A 20,010-nucleotide genomic window follows, 5' to 3' on the forward strand; every position below is an offset into this window, starting at 1 on the left:
AAGATGGTAGGAATGGTTGCTGGAGGCAGGTGCACTCACAACATTTAAGAAGCATTGAGATATGCACTTGAACCGCCAAGACATGGACAGCCACAGACAAAGTGCTGGTAAATGCTATTTAGAGATAGGTAGTTGATAATCAGCATTTATTACATTTAATTTAAAAATACAGCATAGAACCAGCCCTTCCGCCGCTTTGAGACGCACAGCCAGCAGCCCACCGATTTAATCGTGGGACAATTTGCAGCAACCAATTAACTGATTAACTGCTACTTGGACTGTTAGAGACAACAAGAGCGCCCAGAAGAAACGCACGCGCACACAGGAAGGAAAGTACAAAGTTGCTTACAGCAGAATTGAACTCCAAACACCAATACTCCAAGCTCTAATAGCGTTATGACAACCACTACGCCGCTGTAGGGCCCCAGTGGTGGGCCAAAGTATCTGGTTCTGTGCTGTATGACTTTAGGACTCTACAACAAAGTAAGACTCGGGACCTTGGGTTATTGTCAAACCTGAGTACACCTCTGAAACCTGACACGAAGTTGCCAGTCAAGCAACTGAACACAGAAAACTGAACACAGAAGTAACAATTTTGCCAAACAAAATATATTCCTCACAAGACCTCTAACTGTTGATAAAATGAAACCAACACTACAGTAATCATATTAAATCATAATATTTTCTTAACATCAGTACAGTTACAAAATCCCAAAACACAACTAAAGTTCAGAGTCAGAATTAAGTTAATTATCACTGGCATGTTGTTATGCAGCAGCTACACATTGCAATACATTAAAATTTCAGTAGGAAGTGTATATATGTATATTATATATATGTAAGTAAAATTAAATATTGCAAAAACAGAAAAAAGCAAGCAATTAGGTAGTGTTCATAGGTTCAAGGTCCATTCAGAAATCTGATGGCAGAGGAGAAGAAGCTGTTCCTGAATCACTGAGTGTGTGCCTTCAAGTTCCTGTACCTCCTCCCTGATGGTAGCAATAAGAACGAGGCTTGCCCTGGGTGCTGAGGATCCTTAATGATGGATTCTGCCTTTTTGAGGCATCTCTCCTTGAAGGCGTCCTGGTCGCTGGGCAGGCTAGTCTTCATGATGGAGTTGACTGACTTCACAACTTTCTGCAGCTTATTTCAATCCTGTGCAGTGGCCCTCCCATACCAGATGGTGATGTAATCAATTAGAATGCTCTCCACAGTACATCTGTAGAAATTTGTGAGCGTCTTTGGTGACATACCAAATCTCATCAAACCCCTAAGGAAATATAGACGCTGTCGTGCCTTCTTTGTAACTGCATCGATATGTTGGGCCCAGGATAGATCCTCAAAGATGTTGACACCCAGGAACTAGAAATTGCTCATCCTTTCCACTTCTGATAGTCCAATGAGGACTCGTGTGTTCCCTTGTCTTACCCTTTCTGAGACCCATAATCAATTCTCTGATCTTACTGGCATTGAGCGCAAGGTTGTTACTATGACACTACTAAACTAGCTGATCTATTTCACTCCTGTACGCCTTCTCATCACCATCAGAAATTTTGCCAACAATAGTTGTGTCATCAGCAAATTTATAGATGGCATTTGAGCTGTGCTTAGCCACACAGACTGAGATGTTATTTCTGAATCGCATAGATTGTGGTCTTCCAGTTGAGGATTCAGTTGTACAGGGAGATACAAGAGCCCAGGTTTTGGAGCTTTTTGTTCAGAATAATAGGAATGATTGTATTAAACGCTGAACTGCAGTCAATGAACAGCAGTTTGAATTGAGTATTAGTATTGTACAGGAGATCCAAGGCTGCGTGAAAAGCCAGTGAGATCACATTCACTGTAGACCTATTGTGGCAATAGGCAAATTGTAGTGGGTCCAGATCCTTGCTCAGGAAGGAGTTGATTCTAATCAAAACCAACCTAACAAAGCACTTCATCACCGTAGATGTGAGTGCTACTGGACGATAGTCGTTAAGGCAGCTTACACTGTTCTTCTTGGGCACTGATATGATCGTTGCCCTTTTGAAGCAGGTGAGAACTTCTGACTGTAGCAATGACAGATTGAAAATGTCTTTGAACACACTTGCCAGTTGTTTGGCACACGTTTACAGAGCCCTACCAGGTACATCATTGGGGCCTGCTGTCTTAAGAGAGCTCACCTTTTAACAGACCTCCTGACATCAGCCTCTGACTCTGATCACCGGGTCACCGGCTGCCGCAGGGATCCTCACAGCTGGTGTTTTATTCTCCATTTCAAAGCCTGCATAAAAGACGTTGAGCCTATCTGGGAGTGAAGCATCACTGACATCATGATGTTAGGTTTCATTTTGTCAGAAGTAATGGCCTGCGAACTCTGTCAGAGTTCTCATGCATCAATTCCGCCTCTAACCTCAATCAGAATTGTTCTTTTGGTCTTGAGATAGCCCTCTGCAAGCTATACCTGGCTTTGCTATGTCGTCCTGGTTCAATAGACTTGAATGTCACAGATCTAGCCCTCAGAAGAATACAAATTGGTTCATCCACGACTTTTGATTTGGGTATGTAAGGTATGTTATGTACCTCTAGGGGTCGTATTTTCTATGGACTATACCTTTAAAAAGAGAAAGAGAGTTGTACAACACAAACACCTTGTTATTAAGAGAGAGAGAGGCGAAGACTGCTTTGAGATGGTGTTATGGTTTCCCTGCAGCATGTTTACAGTTTTGCAAGGACACTGCCAGGTTCTGTGTTCCTACAGAGGGAGAAGGGAAGCCTACTTGATGGACAGCTGGTGTTCAGCATGGTGAGATAAATAGAAGGTCAGCCGGTAGACACACAGACACAGGATTTTGGACACTGGATGAGCTTTGTTGTGCCCACAGAAAGGTTACCCCCTGAACATTGTGAATAATATTACAAGAGGATGATATGTACGGATCCTTCCTAGGTTATGAACACTCAAACTATGCACAACCCATACATATGAACGAGCATGTGGGAGACTTGCAACATGGAGTTGTCATTTGCTGCAGGCATCTTTTGCCATTAAGATACTCGTTTGGTAGCTACATTTCTGATTTGCAATTAATTTACAAACAGTTCAGAACAACAGAGCCCTGCTGTAACCTGGGGAGGAGCTGTAACAACAGAGCTTAAGCTTTTCAATTGTCCATCCAAGCCGAAAGTTTCAGCACAAAGAACAGATAAAAGATAAAGAAAAAAAGGAAATTATATTATTGCAAAATAGATAGGGATCTTTATCGTTAAAACTGAGAGTAATATTTACTTGTGGTATTGCTTCAGCTAATAGTGTAGCTGTCCCCTAGTGTATGAAGTGTAGAAACCAGAGATTTTCTCAGCAGCACTAGGCCTGTAGTCTGGAAACACCCGATTTAAACCACAGGTTAAAGTGTTTAAGAAACAGGCTGATATATCACCTAGTATATGACAGAATTCTCTGGAAAAAGCATCAGCCAGATTTTGCAAACTACAGCAAGCAGCATTCTAGGGATAAGACACTTTTCCAACCATGTGGTCTGTTTGCACGTGTGCAGTTCATGACGAAAAGCACATTTGCACCAGTTGATGTCTTCAGCCGAATAGATTGGGGCCCAGGTTTCAGGTCAGCTGTTGTTCAAGGCACCTTGTGTACCTGGTAACTTTTATTAATTGCTGGAGAATCTTTCGTGTTCCAGCCTCTTTTTATTTAATACATTTTATGATCCTCTCTGATCATTTTTAAGACCATGAGACATAGGAGCAGAATTAGGCCAATCACCCCCATTGTTTGCTCCATGAGTCAATCATGTTTGATCTTTTTCCTCTCTCAATCCTATCCTCCTGCCTTCTCCCCGCAACCCGCCCTTACTAATTAATAACCTATCAACCTCCACTTTAAATATACCCAATGACTTGGCCCGCACAGCCGTCTTTGACAATGAATTCCACAGATTCACTACCCTTGGTTAAAGAAATTACTCCTTACCTCTGTTCTGAAATGATGTCCTTGTATTTTAGAATCATTGTGTTATTGAACACAAGTGACAGTAATTATATTCGTGGTCAGATTATCTCGTATTCTGCTGCTTTGAGGAAGAAGCTGAAGCAGGAGGAGTTGGTAATCGTGGACAAGATTAAGGAAATTGATAAGAAATATGTTATAGCTCCTTCTGAGGAGTTATATAAACAAAGAACTGAACTTCAAATGGAACACAGTTTATTACTTTCGTCCTCGATTGTAAACCAATTAAAGAAAACAAGAAGTGAATTTTATGTACACAGTGATAAAATTGGCAAACTGTTGGCTAATCAACTGAAGTCTAATTATGCTAAATCTCAAATTAATCAGATTTATAACCAAAATGACCGACTGATACTTGACCATGTGGGGATTAATCAAACTTTCTGTGATTTTTATTCTTCCTTATATCAATCAGAGTCTCCTCGAGATTCTAAATATATGAATGATTTTTTAGATAATCTAGACTTCCCTGAGATTTCACAGGATATGTCTTCTATGTTAGATACTCCCATTACCATGGATGAGATTAAGAATGTTATTTTCTCTATGAATTTGGGGAAAGCTCCTGGCCCTGATGGGTTTACCGCAGAATTTTATAAATGTTTCGCACCTTCATTAATCCCTTGGCTCTGTAGGGTTTTTGAGGCTTCATTAAAACTTGGTAAACTTCCTGAATCTTTCAATAGAGCGTCAATCTCTCTAATATTAAAGAAGTATAAAGATCCTGCTCAATGTGCATCTTATAGACCAATATCTTTATTAAATGTTGATTCTAAAGTTTTTTCTAAGTTATTAGCAAATAGATTAGAAAAAGTACTTCCTTTTATTATTTCAGAAGACCAAACGGGTTTTATTAAAGGTCGTTACTCTTTCTATAACATTCGCACACTGTTAAATATTGTTTATACCCCCTCACAAAATGTTCCTGAGTGTGTTATCTCTTTAGATGCTGAGAAAGCTTTTGATAGAGTAGAATGGCCTTATTTATTTAAGGCGCTTGAAATGTTTAATTTTAGCTCGAAATTTATATCCTGGATTAAATTGTTATATCATTCTCCTGTGGCCTCGGTCCGTACTAACTCTTTAAGCTCACCTTTTTTCCCTCTTTTTCGAGGTACTCGACAAGGGTGTCCTCTTAGTCCTTTATTATTTGATATTGCATTAGAACCTCTTGCAATTGCCATTCGAGAATCTCCAAATATTACTGGGATAACTCGGTGCTTAAAGTCCCATAAAATATCACTCTATGCTGATGACTTACTTTTATATATTTCTAATCCCCAAAAATCCATCCCTGCTGTTTTAGAGCTATTAGCACAATTTGGTCTTTTTTCAGGTTATAAATTAAATCTTAGTAAGAGTGAACTTTTCCCGATTAATAAACAACTTCCCTTATATTATAACTTTCCTTTTAAATTGATTAATAATTATTTTTCATATCTTGGGATTAAAATTACTTGTAAATACAAAGATTTATTTAAGATTAACTTTTTACCCTTAATTGACCATATTATTCAACTTTCATCTAAATGGTTTCCTTTATATTTAACTTTGATTGGTCGTATTAATGGAGTTAAGATGTTTTTTTTGCCAAAATTTTTATATATATTTCAGGCATTACCAATTTTTGTTCCAAAATCTTTTTTTGATAAAGTTGACTCCAAAATTTCTTCATTTATTTGGCAAAATAAAAACCCGAGACTGAGTAAAATACATTTACAGGAAGCTAAGAGAGATGGAGGCTTAGCATTACCTAACTTTAGATTTTATTATTGGGCAATTAATATTCGACATATGAAATTTTGGTTACTTGACCAGGATATACTATCCATTCCTAAATGGGTAGCATTGGAATTACAATCTGTTCAGGGCTATACACTTGGCTCTATTTTAGGTTCCTCTCTTCCTTTTGATTTGAAACGCCTTAAACAGGTGTCTAACCCGATAGTTAAATATACCTTACGTATTTGGTTTCAATTCAGAAAATTTTTTGATCTTAACCAATTTGGGCTAGCGATTCCTATTTTAGGTAACATATTTTTTCCTCCCTCTTTTACAGATCGTGCTTTTCAAATTTGGAATACTAAGGGTATTTCACGGTTTTTGGATTTATTTTTAGATGGTTCCCTTATGTCTTTTGAACAATTATCTAATAAATATAATTTATCAAGAATACATTTTTTTAGATACCTACAAGTTAGAAATTTCCTAAGTACTATACTTTCTTTCTTTCCAATGCTTCCTCCTACATACATTTTAGATACTATAATTAACCTTAATCCATGTCAGAAAGGTGCATCGGCTATTATTTATAATATTATTATGAAACTTAGGAAAGCTCCATTTGATAAGATTAGGTCAGATTGGGAACAAGAACTGGGATCTATTATTTCCGTGGGTGACTGGGGGCAGATTTTACAATTAGTCAATACTTCCTCTATCTGTGCTAAACATTCCCTAATTCAATTTAAAGTTGTTCATAGAGCACATATGTCCAAAGATAAATTAGCTCGCTTTTATTCTCATATTAATCCTTTTTGTGATAGATGTCTGGGGCAGATAGCTTCTTTAACTCATATGTTTTGGTCTTGTCCTACTCTGGAAACTTTTTGGAGAGATATTTTTAATATTATTTCCAAGGTATTGAATATAGATATCTCTCCTCACCCTATTACTGCTATCTTTGGACTACCTAAAATTTCCAGTAATCTTTCTCCTTCAGCCCGTAGAATGATTGCATTTCTTAATTTAATGGCGAAAAGATGTATTTTACAACATTGGAAAGAGCTTAATGCTCCAACTACCTTTTTTTGGTTTTCTCAGACGATATTATGCTTGAATTTGGAGAAAATTAGAAGCAATCTTTATGACTCTTCATTTAAATTTGAACAGACCTGGAGATCTTTTATTCAATATTTTCATTTAATGTAATATATACCCTTCTTGTTTTTTTTTACTGTTTTTAATGGAGGTCGGGATTGAGGACGTGATTTTAAGTTTTTTAACTCTGTTTGGTTTCAAGTTAGCCCATTGCTTTGCTTTGCTTTTAATTGGTTGCACGGTGGGTTTTTTTGGGGGGTTTTTTTTTTCCTTTTCTCTATTGATATATATAAAAATTAGTATACTATTATGTTACCTTGGTACGTTATGTTTAAATTACATTGTTTGTATTTTTTTTATATTAATATCTCCTGTAATTTTATTATATTCTAACAGTGTATTAGTGCCTATATGGCTTACCTTTTTGTATACTTATTCAATAAAAAGATTTAAAAAGAAAGAAAGACAGTAATTGAAAATATTAGTGGAGCACAAACCTATTATTGTTGTTAACGAAGCAACACTAGTCATCACTAATCTGCAGCCACTGTGGATCAGATTTCTTCTGTTCTTGAAGCGCTGACTCTTTTGGTGGCCATTTTTATTTTCCTTTGACTGACAGCGCCATTAATTCCTCTTCATTTCCGCAGTAAGGCAAGAGAGTGAAATTAATGAGTCTTTGCTAGAAGAGGCATTAGTGGGCTTGCAGCAACATGTGTGTTTTCCTGTGTTAATAACGTACAGCAGGAGGTACAGCCCTTTAGTCCGGTGTTGTACTTAACCACCCCAGCTTTCTCCATCACACTCTCAGCTACTGGCCTCATCTTTTGTCAGCATTCGTCGTATCACAGACAAAAGGGTAAGAATTTATTAATATTTATCAATTTCCATCTACTACAGTCTATCTATTTTAGTGAACTTTTTTTCTTACAAAACATCCAAGGTTTGTTTATATATTTATTGTTCACTGTTTCTATATATTTTATGTACTTATTTCTCTCTTCCTTATGAACCCATAACACATCGTTGCTCACTGATCACCCATCACAGTGTATACTGTAGCAGACAATTCAATTCCTCCTTTGGGCAGTGCATTTCAAAGTCCAACCATTCTAAGCATAAAAAAAGCTTTCCTTCAAGTTGTCTCTTGATCTTTTGTTGGTCACATTAAATCTGTGCCTCTGGTTTATTACTTCTCTAAACAGCGGAGGGAGCTTCGCCTTTTTTCTCAAGCTATGCCCTTCATGATTGTAAATACTTACCATCTTCTTGTTAAAACTTCTGACTTCAATCTAAAATCTGCCTTTTACTATGCACTTTTTCATTTGTCTTAGTGAGTTGAAAGATGCCAGAGAATGACTTAAAATTTTAATCCAACATGTAACCTTTCAACAGTTCATTTTAATGAATGGATAATAATATACTTGAGAAACCAGCTTCACACATTACTTCTTGAAAATAATATACAAATTGTCCTGAAGAAGTGTCAAACAATGCACCTCACAATCCATGTACCTGTAAATATGAAAGATACACGTATTGTACAGAGATCCGTAACCATACCTGTGGTCAGAGTGCATGTGTGTGTGTGCACACAGGTGTGCAGGAGAGCCTGACCTCTATTCCTCCTGGATCTCCTTCCTTTGTGTCATTCTTCAAGATGGTCATCTGATAGTTAAAGGATTTGCATACCAGCGGAGTCAGATTTATTATCACTGACTTAGATGACGTGAAATTAGTCATTTCACAGCAGCAGTACATAAAATTACTATCAATTACAAGAATAAATAAATACTGTAAACAGAAGGAATAGAAGGGCAGTGTTCATGGACTGTTCAGAAATCCAGTGGCAGTGGGAAAGGAACTGTTCCTGAATCACTGAGGGTGCATCTCCGGGCTGCTGTTCCTCCTCGCTGAGAAGAGGGCATGTCCTGCATTGTGAGTGTCCTTGGTGATGGACACGGATCCCCTGAGCCACCACTTTGTGAGGGTGTCCTGTTGGATGATAACAGCGGGTGAGGAGGGTTGTGCCCATGGTGGAGATGGCTGAGCAGCCTCTCGTGATCCTGTGCATCCGAGCCCCCATGCGTCTGTTGAAATCTCTAAGCATCTTCCATTCTTCTGAACTAGAAGTCACCCTCAAACCTGAGGAACTGCTTAGGAAAAAACTGGTATGTTTGAATTAATGTTCTAAAATTTAACTTGTCTGTTCTTTATAAAATTACTTTATTGTCACCTTTCAAATTTGAAAGCCTCATTTTCTCCATGACTTCCTTATAACTAATTTATCTGATGCCAGGTGTCTGCTGTGCAGCCCTCACTACACCATGCCTATTGCTGTTCTGGTGAGCAGAACTGGTTATAAGATATAACTTGTGTCAGGCCTGCACAGGCAGGCAGCTCCCAGCTAGCAGGAGTCACCTGCCACTCGTTTCCAATTTATCGCCTGTTGCTGCTCCTCTCCGTGCTTTGTGCCGCGTCTGGCAGCAACCTTGCTGTTTCTTTTAGTATTTGTCTGCTTTTTATGAGGGCAAGTTGCCCGCTCAATGCTCAACCCAGCACAGATATAAAAGCGTGCAAGGAACCGGCCGGATTTGAACACGACACCACTCATCTCAAAGTCCAGTGTGGATGTCACTACACCACTGGCTGGCTGAACTCAGCACCTGCAGCCTATTTAAACCCAGCTCTCATCCACAATCATACCACTCATCATACCAGCCAATCTCAACCAGTTGCTCCTAACCTTCTGTTATCTTTTTGCCTTGTAGAGTTAAATATCTGTTCTCTCTTGTTTTGTGCACCTTCGTGGCTTGTTATTTTGCAGTTTATTATTAAAATTTCTGCTCACTGTGGTAGGCTGATGGCGAGTTCTGTATTGCACGGAGGGGATAATAGTAGGCTGATAATTGGTCAGTGTTTTATTGCATGGAAGGGAGGATGCTAGGCTGATGAGGAGTGTGAAGTGCTTTTTCCGAGCACTGAATGGACTTGCCCAACTTGGGCTGTGACATCAGCCTCTCCCTCCCGAATTAACTCCCCATCTTCTCCTGATGCGCTGCCGACTGACTATTGGGAACGAACAAACTACTGGTGTAGTAGAAATTTGGAGGGAAATTGTCATTCAAAAGACAGTCCAGTGATGCGATTTTTGAAGAGGAGGGTTCTCGGCCTAGGCCTATGGACAATTCTGATAAGGTTAATGATGAAGAATTACAATCTTCTGAGTCATTTCACTGCACTTTTGTGCAACAATGGACAAAAAAATGTTTTTTTTACAAAACTATAGAAGTTTATTTACACAAGAAATACACAAATTATAAGTATTCAGTATTTACATGACAACAAATGCACTCAAATGAAAATACGATTATGACAGTATATAAAACACTGGGGGCCCACTGCTCTCGGAAATCCCCCTCTGTACCCATTGTAACCGCATGCTCCCTCTCCAAGGACAGCCAGGCAGGAATGTACGCTCAGGAGAGGGGCAGACAGTCGGCCCTGGCAGAGCCCTCGACTCTCCACCTCCTGGACCCGTGAAAGGCCAGCTCAGCCAGGCCCAGGAGCAAGCCCACCAGTAGATCCTTCTCGCGATCTGCCCCTTTCGATGCTGGGTGCCCGCATATAATGAGCGCGGGGCTGAACTGAAACCAGAACCTGAGCAGCAGCCCTTTCAGATACTCAAACCAGGGCTGCAACCTCTCACACTCCAGATAAGCATGGAACACCAGTCACAGAATGGACACGCAGATGGGGTGTCAGTGAACCTGCTTAAAGACCCGTTGCACGGTACTGCCCGATGCAACACCTTCCACCCTAGGTCCCCAATGTACAGGGAGAGGACCCCTCCAAAAAGAGATTTCCACTGAGGACCTCCTGCACTGCCAGGTAGTAACACAGGCCGCCAAGGCAAGTCTGGTCTGCAGACGAAGGCAAGGAAGTGAAAGGTGTGCAGGAGCAGCCGGTACTAGAGCATCACCCCCCCCCCCGAGACCCTCCCCCATGTGGTATCCCGAGGCAATTCCGGCCCATCAGGTGGTGGTGCAGCCGGAACTTCTCCACTTCCCCGAGCCCTCTCGATACCCTCCGTGAAAGGATGGGGACCAGACTCCCTCGCAGCTAAAGCAGTGGCGCAGGAGCACCCTGTCTGGACGAGACTAGACCCTGTACCCTCAACAGCTCTTGGTAAAAGTGAGACAGTTCCCTCAAAGCGGCGCGGCTGATGCTGTCCGCTGGATGTCCCATGCCTTTCCGCAGGCAGTGTTCCGGCGGAGAAAGTACGTCGCCAGTGTCTCGGAGGGCAGTCACTGTACAGGTATCTCTGCAAGGTCCTGAGGTGCAAAGTCGCCAGGTGGGTGCACAGACACACCAGTGACTGACCACCCTCCACGGTCAGAAGACTCAGGATTGCAGCAGAGGGCCATTGCCTCCTGTTGCCCCAGAAGAAGTCCATCAGCTTCTTCTGGGTCCTGGAGACAAAAGCAGTGGGTGGGACTAAAGTAATCAGCTGGTACTATACCTTTACAATGAAAGCTACTTATCAATGGGGTTTAGATGGACTGGTGATCCAGCTAGTCCTATTCCATTGTGCCGAGTCTGTGGGCAAACATCTTACAAATGTAGCAATAGCTCCAGCAAAATGGAAAATACACTTAAATCTACAATTCACAGCCGTATGACATGTAGAAGTACTGATTATTTTAAACAACTATTGGAATCTCAAAACAAACAGATTAAAGTTTTTGAAAATAAAGTCACAGTCAGTAAAAGGGTACAGGAAGCAAGTTATTTAGTAGATTTAAGATAAGTTCACTCGAGATTTGTTTAAAAAACAGTGAAAACCTGGACAAAGAGCACACCAGTCTCCTGCTACATACAGAAATCCGGTGGCTTAGCAGAGGAAAAGTTTTCAACAGGGTGTTTGAGCTGAAAGGTGAATTGCAGGAGTACTTTCAAGAAAATGGAAGAGCAGATTTTGCTAAGTGCTTTTAAGATGAAGAATGACTGCAGCTATTAGCCTGCTTAACAAACATTTTTCATCATATGAATCAGTTTGAACAAGTCTCTTTGATGTCCTGGAGAAAAAGTTTTGACTTCAAGTGACAAGATTTTTTAACATAAAAGTCAACTGAATCTTTGGAAAAATCATGCTGCAAAAGGAAATCTTGAAATGTTTCCACTGCTGCTTGGGCTTGAGGGTGAGGAAGGATATCAAAAAGTCTTGAGGCTTATTGCAAGCCACCTGGAATAACTGCAAAACAAAATTGAACAGTATTTTTCCTCCCTTTCAACACAAGTTTATGACTGAGTGAGGGACCCTTTCTCTGAATCTTCTATCAGCCTGAGAACTTGACTTTGAGAGAAGGGGAAGAACTTTATGAGCTACACGTTGATCATGCACTCAAGATGAGATTTACTGACCTGCCCCAGACAAGTTCTGAATTTCTGTGAAAGAAAAGTATCCTGCCATTCATAGGAAAGCCATGAACATTTTGCTACAATTTTCAACTTCTTTCATGTATCAGCAAGCTTTTTCTTGTTTAAAAAGCATCAAGAGCAAGGATAAAGATCACCCCATTTCTGTTGATGGTGAAATCTGTGTGTGCTTATCTCAAGTTTGACCCAGAATTGAAAAAAAAATTATGTTTTCCTTATTATTTTTAAAATTTTCTAAAAGAGAAAAGAGTAATTTCAAGAAAGCTAAGCTAAGCTTAACTATCTGTTTTTTTTCCAAGAAAGATTGGCTAAAAATTCATTCTCTACTCAAAAAATCATTGTCAATTATTTTTTGGATTATTATATCTACAGCTTACTGATCGCACTAATGTACCGTGAACTGTAGGTATAATAATTTTTATGCAGGGGTTCCCTGAGACCTGAAAATTATTTCAAGAGTTCTTCCGGGGCAAAAAGGTTGAGAAAGGTTGCTCCCTATCTAGGCAAAGCCTGCACCCATCTTTAATATACAGCACTTTTGAGTTAACTTATTGAGATTTTGTCTCTAATTTTCTCAATAGATAGCAATTCAAATAATATGACATCTTTCCAGTTCAAGGCAACCAACACATTGCTATTTTGAGGATTACTGGTGTGATGTAGCAACATTTTCAAATTGTTTCCATGTGAAATGACATTTGAAAAGTACTGAAATACTGGAATTGTCATAAAAGTTGTTAGTAAAGTTCCATACTTACAATAAGAAAACACTAGTTTGTTACATTTCAAAGTACTGATTAGCTAAAAGAGAAAAAGAGGCAAAAGGGGAGAAATGGTGAAGACAAAGAATATGAACAGTTAAGAATTAGATTAAATGATAAAATATAAAATAGAAATAATCAATTGAAATGTAAAATAGGGATTGTTAATTATTTGTATCATTTCTTAATTGAACCATACATTCTCCATATTAAAAATATTCCAAATGTCAGTCAAAATTTTAAATTACTAAATGAAAACTCACATTACTTAGTTAGCTCTGAAATGAGACACATGATACCCTTTCACTTGAATACAACAAATAAGATGTTTATTAAGTATCAGTGCTGGTAAATTACATTTGTGCATGTTATACAGTTTTACAACATGCTCTGCAGAATAAGTCAAAGTGCCACAGTTGAGGTCCTTTTACAGCGTGTATACTTGTTAAACGCCACCACAAATGACTGTACAAAAAGTTGTAGATGACAGTGCTATATAGATAAGATAATGTTCCGTCATTGACTGGTTGTTACAAATAGGAAAAAAAATCATAAGGATTACAGTATTTCCACAAAAAATCTATGAAAAGTGTTTCATCTCTGTTGTGTAGAACTGAAGGATTCTTTATTTTGTTTGTATTTTAGAAAGCCATGGAAGAAAGGAGATGTGTGTGCAGACACTCAAGACTAAACTAGTGTGAACATTGCACAATATAATTGTTCACTATTTTTAAGCCAATGACAGAGGCGAAATGAGTATTTCAACTCACAAAAATGTCATGTTCAAGAATTCAATGACTACTTTGTGAACTGACCCATATGCATTTGCTGAATTTCTAGGGAATTGTTCCCTAATATATCACTGCATTTAATCAGCTATAAAGACTATATAGTCATAGTCATAGAGTACTCCAGCATAGAAACAGCCTCTTTGGCCCATCTTTTTAATGTTTGCCCTATGTGTCCACCAAAGAGATATGCTGAAATTAAATTTCTCACCTTAACTGCTCAAGCTATTTTATTTGATTTTACTTATCAGGTAAGATTACGCAGGGTGGGTAATATATTGGCATGGATAGGTGTGTGGAAAAAGTGCCAGTAATTTCTTGTCATGAAGGTCAGTGCTGGGACTTTAACTATTTACAATCCAGGACATGAACTTGGATAAAGGAACCAAATGAACAGTAGTCAACTTTGCTGATGATCCGAAGTCAGAAGGAAGAGCAAGCTGTGAGGAGGACATTAAGAACCTGCAGAGGGATATTGATAGGTTATATGAGTGGGCAGAATGCCGGCTGATAGAATACAGTATAGGAAAATATGAGGTTATTCTTTCTGGAGGTAAGAATGAAAGGATATTATTAACAGAACAGGATCTGCACAGGCCAAGGGACTGCCTGAACTTGGATTCGGGGGTACGGAATACAAGAGGGTAATGTCCATGCAAATTATCGGATGCCCAGGACACCAAACCTGGAGAACTGTGTATATTTTTATCTCCATATTTAAAGGAGGATACATTTGCATTGGAGTAATACCAAGTTGGCGCATAAAGTTGATTCCTGGAATGAAGGGGTTGACATATGAAGAATGGTTGAGCAAATTGTCTCAAATTTGTGTTTGAAAATTAAGAGCAGATTTTGTTGAAACATCTCAGAATTTGAAGTTCTACCTACCCAGATTACCCAAAAATTGTACTTACCACTCAATATAGTTCTAAATACCACTAAAAGAAAAAAGATCCCCATAGGAGACCTTCACTCTTTTTGTGGTATCTAGAAATAGGGAGCATAGTTTCACACTAAGGGGTCGCCATTTAAGAAATAGATTAGAAAATTTTTTTCCTCCCAGAGTCAAAGATTCTTTAGAATTCTCCGTCTCAGCAGAGTCAATTAATATTTATGTACAAGGCAGGGATTCACAGACGCTGCTGTACAGGGCCATGGAGAGAAAGGGAAGTTGAGGCCAAGATCATATCAGCCATTATCTTATTGAATGATAACCTGGGCTCTGTGTGCCTCATTGGCCTGTTCCGTTCCCACCTTTTGTTTTCAGGTTATTTTCGCCCTTTAGTGTGACCTTCTCGCTCTATGAAGGAAAGTATCTGGCGACCTTCAGACAAATGATTGTCCACTGAGTAAACAACTTGTTCTCTACTGAATTGCAGTGAACTCAGTTATTTTATTTATTTGAGTGACCTTAGTATAAATGCCGATCGAATGCCTTTCCTAATTTAAGATCAGTCGGCACTTTGTGATTGTATGAATTACTCAAGATGGTTCAGAACTTAAACTTTGGAAGAACTAAGCGGGTCGAAGAGCACCTGGGGTTGGAAAGGAACTGTCGACCTTTCAGATGCAGACCCCGCATCTCGACGCTCCCCGGCCCGCTGAGTTCCTCCAGTAGTTTCCGTTGGCTTCAGATTCCAGCGTCGGCCGTCTTTCATGTCTCCGGTCTTATTCTAACAATGACCACTAGGGGGTGTCCGAGAGCTGCCCACTGCGCTGGTTCCACTCCCAACAGCAAGAAGTGTCTCACAGATATGACTAAAATATATATAACAAAGGACGTGGTCAGCTGTCATTTAATAGCTGGACCTGATTTATATAAGATATATAAACAGCATAGTAACTTAATTTTTGGTATCGGTTCAGGACTGGGAATTCGGGAGATCTGGCAACAAATTTGTCCACTTCATGCTTTCTAAGTGGCAAGCTTTCTCCTGTGTGAAGTAATTTGCTACCTTTCCCCCCTTTACGCAACAGACAAGGTCAGGTTGGGGAAGGTGAGCAACCCCCGGAAGAGCGGACACACCACAGACAGCAGTGGTGGAGTCCAGAGCAACACACAAACCGCTGGAGGAACTCGGCAGGTCAGGCAGCATCCTGGTTTCGGGTGTCCACCCAAAGCTTCCACAATTCCTGTCCTCTCACAGATACCGCTTGATCCGCTGAGTTCCTACAGCACCTTGTGTGTTTCCCGAGAAAAGAGGATTATCTGAGTCCGTTTTCTCCTCGTCAACCAGCAGTACCCAGTGCTGCAACCTCGAGAGGGTTCCTCAAGGTAAAAGAAACCAGGCGAAATCCACATGAACTTCTGTGCGTAATTTGAAGGAATCGAATGTTACTGTATGGATCTAGGCGAGAAAGTCCAACCCTACGAAACACACCAATTTTAGAAATCTATTCAACAAGCCATAACTCTCCAAGAAATTCCGAGGAGTTATCTCGTGAAGCCGGAAGAAGGGATATGAGAAAGCAACAGGGATATCAAACAATCTGCCTGAGGAACTCAACGAGTGGAGCAGCATCCGGGGAGTGGGGGAGAAATGTCGAGGATTTGGGTCGTTTCCAGTAAATGGGATAAGTTTGGCGTTGAGGGAGTGCCCGAGGTCCTGTTCTTCTCCATTTCAAGAAACCAGCGAGAACCATACCCATACGTTATGCTTTAAGCACGCCATTCAAGGGCGTCGATTCTCCGTGTTGGGGCCTCCTCTCGATTAGTGTTTAAAAAGCAACTCGTTTTGCGCCATAGCATCTCCTGTGCGGTATCGTGAAAGCTCTTGAATCCATTCCGTTTCTCGGTCACCGTGTAAGTCTTCGCATGAAAGGCGACAATCGCAGCTCTGGGCAATACAAAGGCCAGCTCATTGTCGGAGTCTGTTAATACAGTTTGTATGTAGGAAACCGGTCGCAATCGTTCTCAAATCGCCTGATGTCAGTCAGCTTGTTTGCATTTGAATCGGCTGGGATCAGTTCCGTCCACTGACAATCTCCAGGCGGGCTCACTGTCAGCAGGTGACCGAAGTTACATCTGAAGTGAAATCAAATTCATTATGTCCCAGCCAAAGTTCAGGCAGCTCGTCCACTCGATCCAAACCCAATTCCAGCACTAAGGTCATGAGCACGTCCTCATCTATGAGATCCGTGTCGATGATGCCCGGGGCATGTGGGGCTGGAGCTCCCGGGATGGCCTGTGCCGGGGACTGGACAGCACCCGATGCCTGGTTGTCTCCGGACGGCGGGGCGGGCTGCAGCGCCGAGCTGTGGTACTGGCTGTTGAGTTTCTGCAGCTGGAAGCTGGCCAACAGCTGCGGGCCGTGCAGGGTGAACTGTTGCTTCTGCACCCCGCACGAAGCGATCAGCCCCGCGTTAAACTGCCCACTGGGGCCGCTGGGAACCCTGCTCCGAATCACCGAACCTCCGTAGTGCAGCATGGCGACCGTTTCGCACTCCTTCAGTCCCGGGTACACGAGGGAACTCATCGACCAGCAGAGACCAGACAGGGGCCTGAAAGGGGGAGGAGAGGGAAATAAAAAAGTTTTACCAAGGATAAGCATAAAGACTGCCCCTTAATCTTCATCAAGGAACAGACACCATAAATATGTTCATCCTAGGGCTTTTGAATCTTTGTTATTCTGCTGAAGGATCTCAACTCGCAGAGTTGCAAAGTTTCCTCTGACCTATATTTTGCAAATTATCTCCATAAAGAAAATGTTGCAAAGCAAGACAGCAAGGCAGGCCAGAAACGAAGTTCTTGGGAAATGCTTCCCGTTGACGATATTTTAGGAGCAATTCATACCTGTTTTATATTGGTTGGTAGTGTGTCCCTCGGACAGTTTAGGAGGCGTAGTTCACATAATAGCGACCTGAGCCGTTTTTGCGGACTGAATACTGACCTTGAAATAAATACACAAACAAATGTTCCCATTCTACGTAGTGAGATACTAAAACTTATTTACAGTAAGAAAAAGTAACTGTTCGAGCTCTTCGACGTTATTGATTTTATTACGTCCCTCAGCGTTCATTATAAATTAAATAAAGTCGTCCCGTGGATTTTAAATTTACTTTTAAGGAGACAGAGCTGTAACCTTTGACTGTGGCTGTAAACTCATATTTAAGTATCGAGTGGAGGAATTCACTCGTCGGCAGGTGCTGGTAAATGGGAGTGGCATAGATTTGAGGGTCAGTATGGAGATGGTGGGCTGAACGGCCTGATACTTTAAACTCCTTCATGTAAGTAGCAATATTTCCCCTGGTTCCACACTCCGTCTTTTCTGACCAGATAGAAGGCAGCCATTGGCCGTCTGGTTGGTTTATTCCCGCTCTGTGTGAAATCCCACCACCTTCATTCCCCAGTTATTCCTCGGTAACACATTCTCACCAGCATAACTATTAACATCCTCTCCCTGGTTCTCCCAACAGCCACCTATCCTTGGCACCCAAGATCAATGCTGTTTTTGCGTTATGTTTCATACTGTCCGCCTCCCTCGTTTTTGGACGCCTTGTAAAATCCCACGGTGCCGCGGCGTTACCTTCTACAACTGTACAGTATTGAACTTTAGAAAGTAGAGAGGACATTGTCCCAACCATATACACTTTAATGGCTTAATTTGATCCTATATTAGTAACACAGTGCACTGGATACTTGGTAAGGATTAAATATGGATATAAAGGTGAAGGCAGAACGTATGGGAACAATCAGAGATCTACCTGTTTTTAATGCAAGGATACGATGAATTTATGTTAATATCCACAACGTGAAAATGTCACAAAACCCAATGGGATGATTTTTGATTTTGATCCCCCCGCCCCAATCCAGGGGATTTGACTCATATTGGTCACTTCATAAATATTCAGTTCGTCGAGAGAATCTGATCGTTCTAGCTCCAGCTGTTGTCAGCAGGGTCAGATTTTGGATACGTCGAAACAGATCTATCTCCAACAGACGGGTGAAAGCTGCACCGGCTCCGTGAAACCACCAAGCCGGAAGCTCCTTCCATTGCCACTGATATCGATTAGATGTCCTTATTTTTTCTAACTCTAGTGTCCGAAATTCAAATTGTTGTGAACAAGCACGGGGCGTCAAACAAAGGGGAAAGGGAGATCTGTGACCCATGTGAACGCAAACCCACTCTCCCCGTGGATGATGCCCAGGGTTAGCGTCTCTTCCAGACGTGATCCGATATGGGCACTGGTTCTCCCTACAACCCCTCGTCCCCCTTCCCGAGAATGTGGCCCTCAAATACCCAGCTCCTTCGCGATGCGACCCTGCCCCAACTGGTGCTGCGTGGGCCCCGCTCTCCACAAGATCCGGATCGCTCCTCACAGGCGAGCGCTCAGTTCAGAACCGCTCTCTCCTGTCCTTTACTGGGTCCAAGCACACGGTTAGATACATCAAAGTCAATTACTTGCAGCGTAGACGCAGATGCTCTCTCGCTCAGAGTCCTGACGAAGGCAGAGTTAACAAGAGTTCACTCCGGTCCTACAGAGTAGGACAGAATGATCCCCACTTCATCGAATCGTCTCCGCGCTCCGCTCTCTCCGTCAATCCCCAAGTGCAATGAAAGAGCTTTTCATTGGTCTCCGCACTTTATTCTGTCCCAGTCCCATCAGCATTCACTGACTCGAAGTACAGATTTCACCCGAGCAAGGAGACTGGAAAATCTGGTCTGGATTTCAGTGTCGATGGATACACATACGAGGAACGTTCGAAGTGTGGTAACTGTTATAATGTGGCCTTTTCGCAGATCGATCCGATAGAAACAAACGATCACCAGAGGGAGGAGCGATATTACCAACAAGTATTGTGCCGCTGTGCTGATTGAAGAGGACAAAAGCAAAACCCCTCAACCCGTCTTATTAACTCAAACTGCGCATGAACCAGCTCATGACTAGTGACAGAACCTACACATAGACACTGATGTTACTTATATGACGATAATACCCATGAAAACTCGGATGGAGATAAACACCCACAAGGAGAACACAAAACAGGAGCAAAAACATATATTGATTTTAATTATCATGTATCAAAAATTGCTACTGATCCACTAACTTGACTTGGCATTGCTCAGTGCTCAGTGATTAGGAAATCAATCCCTTGTCATTATTAAAGCCGGAGTCAGGATCCACTGGTAGCAATAGTACTGTCTGATTGCTATCTGCCGATCTATATTAGCTTGTGTAGGACAAGCCTCCAGTCCAG

General features: G+C 41.1%; 1 protein-coding gene across 1 annotated transcript; it reads right to left on the reverse strand.

Moving 5' to 3' along the window:
* Window positions 1–13,373: 13,373 nt before the first annotated feature.
* cited1 (Cbp/p300-interacting transactivator, with Glu/Asp-rich carboxy-terminal domain, 1) lies at window positions 13,374–19,337 on the reverse strand. The gene is made up of 2 exons (XM_072271255.1): window positions 19,214–19,337; window positions 13,374–17,312 (listed from the first exon to the last, which is right to left on the reverse strand). The coding sequence occupies exon 2, from the start codon at window positions 17,285–17,287 to the stop codon at window positions 16,814–16,816; it is 474 nt and encodes a 157-aa protein (XP_072127356.1). The 5' UTR covers window positions 17,288–17,312; window positions 19,214–19,337; the 3' UTR covers window positions 13,374–16,813.
* Window positions 19,338–20,010: the final 673 nt, after the last annotated feature.

The sequence above is a fragment of the Mobula birostris genome, chromosome 10 (assembly GCF_030028105.1).
Source record: "Mobula birostris isolate sMobBir1 chromosome 10, sMobBir1.hap1, whole genome shotgun sequence".
Classification (NCBI taxonomy): Eukaryota; Metazoa; Chordata; class Chondrichthyes; order Myliobatiformes; family Myliobatidae; genus Mobula; species Mobula birostris.